Source organism: Nicotiana sylvestris, chromosome 5, assembly GCF_000393655.2.
Source record: "Nicotiana sylvestris chromosome 5, ASM39365v2, whole genome shotgun sequence".
NCBI lineage: Eukaryota > Viridiplantae > Streptophyta > Magnoliopsida > Solanales > Solanaceae > Nicotiana > Nicotiana sylvestris.
In genome coordinates, this window is record NC_091061.1 from 87,025,830 (window position 1) to 87,030,709 (window position 4,880).

Sequence of the window (4,880 nt, forward strand, 5' to 3'; positions counted from 1 at the left end):
CAAAGGTAAAAGTCAAGCCACAATCTTCTCAAGCGAAGTCTACTTTCAAAAAGTACTCATATTCATTATTGCTCTTCACCTTTCACTAAACCAGCCTCCTTCTTATAAGGATTGAGAAAAGAATAAGGCCAATTATCTTCCCAACTCCAGTAAGGGGGCACCATAAGGGGGATCAGAAAGTGAATCTTGTATAGCAGATCATAAAATAGATCAGTAGAAATTCTTGTAGAATGGGATTTTCATGTCAGAATGCCTTATTAAGTCAAAAGATTTTTCACTTAGAGCAACCAATTAAGAGTGAGCCTCACTGATCAAAATAAGTTATATGTGCCGCCTAGAAGCATGAAAACGCTGGCAAAAAATGTGAAAGAATCAGAGTACTGCGAAATATTACAGAGAATAAAATATCTGAAACATGATGATCACAACCAGCACTTGTACAACATATTTAGAATGTAGAAATACAACATACCTACAGCTAAAATGAAACTTGCGCAGGCGAGCTTACAGTTGAAAAGTTCTCATAACATTGCAAAAAAGATCGTACTACACATCTTCTCTTTGTATAATCGAAGGAGCAGGCGGTGTCATTATCTCATTTTTCACTATTGAAGGTGGAGAGGAGTTGGGAGAACATTGAGTGGATCTATATAGCACATCCTCACGAGGTAATGGAGCTATACTTTCATCTTGTTTCATATAAAATTTATCCTCCACAATGTCATAAGAATTTCCAGTCCTTACTTCCTGTGCAAGAGAACACCAACAGCAGAAAAGCCATAGTGCACAATCAGCAACAGAAGGTTTACCACAGCAAGTATTGTAAGGAGGCAAATTGTATCGTTTTCTCATCTGAATCCTCCAAAAGCCACCATATAGTAACCCAAATAGACAAAGGAAAATTCCAGTAAGTCCTAACGCCCCCCTGACACTATCATTGTCAATATTAACAGCAGCCAAATTGAAGATCCAGAAAGGAGCCATACAGAAGAGAAGAAAAGTTGCAATATGAACATACATGTTTCCAAACCCAAGTCTCTCCATATTCCAACCAAAAACACAAAAACTGCAGAACAGAGAGAGATATGCCAAAGAAATATCATCCCAAAAATCAAGAATGCCTCCACTCCATCGTGGCCTAGTTTCAAGAATTCTTCCTTCATCTGATGCAAAAGAAAATCTTCTTTCCAATGATTTTCTTCTCAGTTGGCTAGATGCGCTGCTCTCAGCAGCTGTCATCTGAAGTTGTGCTTCCTCATCTAACTCAGTATCATAATCTTTTCCAAGAGGGCTGAGCATAGAGTAAACTCCAGCAATGGCAGGTGCACCAATTGCAACTGAGATACATAATCCTACCCCAATAGCTGGTCTTTCTGACCTCCTGTAACCCAAATTAAGGCCACACAGAGCATATTGAGCAAAACAGTTGAGATTAAGTAACCCAACAACCACCATCATGTGTGTCCATTCATGGGGCTTATAAGTGCCATGTTTGCAGTAAATCTTTCTCAGCCTGGAAATATCTTCTGGCCTCCATCGCATTAAAAGAACAAAGTGATAGAGCCTTTGTGGGTGTTGGTACAGACACATCAGAGTAAACAGTGCATTTAGGATTTGGTTATTCACTTCAAACCATGTATCTCTCTGAGATTTCTTAGGGATGGCATGGTTCAACATCCCTGTCATCACAAGAAATAAAATTGCGCCAGAAACGGCTACGCATACAATCCAGATAAAGAGTACAATATTCAGCGGATTTCTGAACCACTCTTTGCACATTTTGCAAAGAGAGGTCCAATCAATTTTCCGTGAAAACAGCCTAGAAAGGCGTTGACGGAGATGAAGGCTGCTAGAAGAAGGTACAGTTCGAGAAAACTCATCTCTTTCATCAGCTATCTGCTGAAACTTTGCCGAGGGAGAGCCCAAATTACCAAAGTTGAGGAACCTTAGCCTTTTGGGAATAGCAAGATTGTTACCTTGGGAATGGTTCTGAGAATTATCGTTACGTATGAGTCCCCTATGAGATGTCGAAACATGTAGAGGTATATGAGTCTTCACTTGACCACCCTTAGGCTCCTCAACAATACCATGGCATTCACCATTGACAGCAGATGTCATTCTTGCTTCAGTTAAATTTTATTGGGTTCAAACTCAAAGTATAAACTTCAACAGATCATTATCTACAGCTTCTCCGCTTCAATGGGGCAAAGTAAGCATCTCAAATCTGTAGATTAAGACAGCTACATCAATAATCAAATGCTTCAACGTTTATGGCGTCAAAAAAAAATCTGGCTTCCGCAGAACTGTGGCTAGTTGCAAGCAGTGGCGGAGCCAGGAATTTAGGAAAGGGGATTCAAAAAATTTGAAAAGCAAATTTTGAAACTGTCTTTGCCACTCCAATTAAAACTTCCCTTATGTCTAAGGGATTCAAAAGTTTACATTATATATACAAAAAAAAACATTGTTTCTGCCCTATATAGGCAGTACAATCTCCAACATAAAAAACCTACAAATTTATGATAAAATGAGCTAAGCGAATTCCCTAAAAGGTCACTCAAGACACACCATATGACAGATTGAACTTAATTACCCAAGAAAACATGAGAAAATGAGTATGAATTACAGAATTGGCCAAAATTTCATTGTTAACAGTTTTATCTCATGATCAGCAAGAGCTGTAAGCACAGAGGGGCATAAACAGTACATATTACCCACAACTATAAATTAAGTTTTAATTCATGAATCAGCAGAAAGAAAAAAAAAAAGAAAAGTAAAATAAGACAAAGAAGTCAACATACATACCATTAATACAGCATACAGAGATGAGAGTAATTTGAATAAAAAATTGAAGCCTTGGTTTTCTGGGTTGTGCTTCATTTAACCTAAGCTTTAATTCAAAAAAGAAGGAAAAAGAAGCATCTTTGGAATTTTTCTGGGTTTACTTCCTACGAAGGAACATTAGGATGCCTAAAGGGACCAAAGGAGATGAAAAAGCCAAATGGGTATATGCTAGAGTGGAAAAATCAAAAGCATATGTACCCCTTAATGAAAAAGAAAAGCAAAAAGGTGGCCCCTTTGTAGTTCACCTTCAACCAAAGCAAAAGGATTACTCCCTCTTTTGCAATTTACGTGAACCTGTTTAATCGGGAAGGACGTTTAAGATAAAATGAATATTTTTGGAATTTGTCATCTTAAACAAGTCAAAAAGGACCCAGAATATTTATGTGATTATAAAAGCCTCTCATTAAGAATAGAATTGTAAATTTAAACTAAATTATTTCCAAATTTATAAAGGAATTATTCTTTTTGAAACAGACTAAAAAGAAAATAAATTCACATAAAATGAAACGGTGCTGCGCAATGGCCAGGGTAACACTAATTGTGATAATCGGAAAATTATTATAATAACAGTCTTCTTTTTCATTGTTCTTATTTTTCTAGAAAACGAACAAATTTGTTTATCTAGAAAAATTCTAATTTTAGTATTCTTCTTTTACTTTTAATGATTTATATTTCTACAAAAATAAAGTACTTAAGATATAATTTTTAAATTTTTTTACAGTCAAACATATAAAAATAAACTATTAAAGCACACTGTTCAATATTACGATAAATTGACCAAATGATTTGGGAACGCGAAATCTTGAACATTTTGCCAACAAAGTCTTGGCATGTTGGTTACTTAAAAAAGTATTTCTTTCTAAAACTATTTTTATAATTAAATACAATCACAATAACAACAACCCATTAATAATCTCACTAGTGGAGTCTGAGGAGGGTAAAGTGTATGCAAACTTTATATTTACTCCTAAGGGTAAAAATACTATTTTCGAAAGACTCTCGGCTCAACAATTAAATACAATCACATAAAATAAAGTAGAATAAAATAAAATAGATGGAGTATTATCCAACCGAGCCCACGCTCCAACAATTTGGTAATGCAAACCCCATATTATGATAAATTGAAATGATTTGGAAATGGGGATTTTTGAACATGTTGCAAATTTGGACAATGGACAGGTGCCAATAAGTCTTTGACATGTGTGCAATTATTTTCAACCTTATGCTAGGCTTTTTTTTGCTGTGCTTTGAAAATAATTCGTCGTTCTCTGTCATCAAAAAAAATACTAGTAGTATAGTACTAATAGAAGGGGCGGTAGGTGGGCTAACTGACATTGTCAGAATAGTTGCCAATTCTGGGCAGTGAATATTCGTCATTGAACCAACCAGACATAATAGAAGATTTGCTCTTGATCTGTTTTACATCTACCAAGGATTAATTTAACGGCAAAGGCTAAATATACCTCTCTACTTTCAAATATTATTTATTTGTATTCCTCGTTATACTATTAGGTTATATATACACTTACCGTCATACTATTGGATTATCTATATCTCTATTGTCATACTTTGAAACAAAAATACCCCTATTTTGGATGAAATGACACATGACAATACAATATTAAAACAACTCATTTCTTTTTTTTACCCGACCCGTTTTTAAAAAAACCCACAACCCGAACCCTATTTTCATTTTTTACAGTTTTTTTTAAAATTTCAGTTTTTAAAAAACGAAAATATTTTGTTAAAAAAAATATTTTTTTTCTGTTTTTACAAATTTGTTTTTCCAGTTTTTACAAAATAAAATTCTTTTAACAAACTGAAAAAAAATATTTTTTCAAAAACGGAAATATTTTGTTGAAAATAATTTTTTCAGTTTTTAAAAAACGAAAATATTTTTTTTCTGTTTTTACCAAAAAAATTCAGTTTATACAATTTTTTTTCCAGTTTTTACAAAAAGAAAATCTTTAAAAAAACTGGAAAAAAAAACATTTTTCAAAAACAAAAATATTTTGTTGGAAATATTTTTTTCAGTTTTA

General features: G+C 34.0%; 1 protein-coding gene across 1 annotated transcript; it reads right to left on the reverse strand.

Annotated features, from left to right (window-relative positions):
* Window positions 1–364: 364 nt before the first annotated feature.
* On the reverse strand, window positions 365–3,027 carry LOC104217025 (uncharacterized). The gene is made up of 2 exons (XM_009767182.2): window positions 2,803–3,027; window positions 365–2,224 (listed from the first exon to the last, which is right to left on the reverse strand). Exon 2 carries the CDS (start codon window positions 2,116–2,118, stop codon window positions 547–549), a length of 1,572 nt encoding a protein of 523 aa, XP_009765484.1. The 5' UTR covers window positions 2,119–2,224; window positions 2,803–3,027; the 3' UTR covers window positions 365–546.
* Window positions 3,028–4,880: the final 1,853 nt, after the last annotated feature.

What these genes read in the sequence shown, in the direction of transcription:
- LOC104217025 (XM_009767182.2), bottom strand. Translation starts at nt 2,118, where the DNA reads ATGACATCTGCTGTCAATGGTGAATGCCATGGTATTGTTGAGGAGCCT.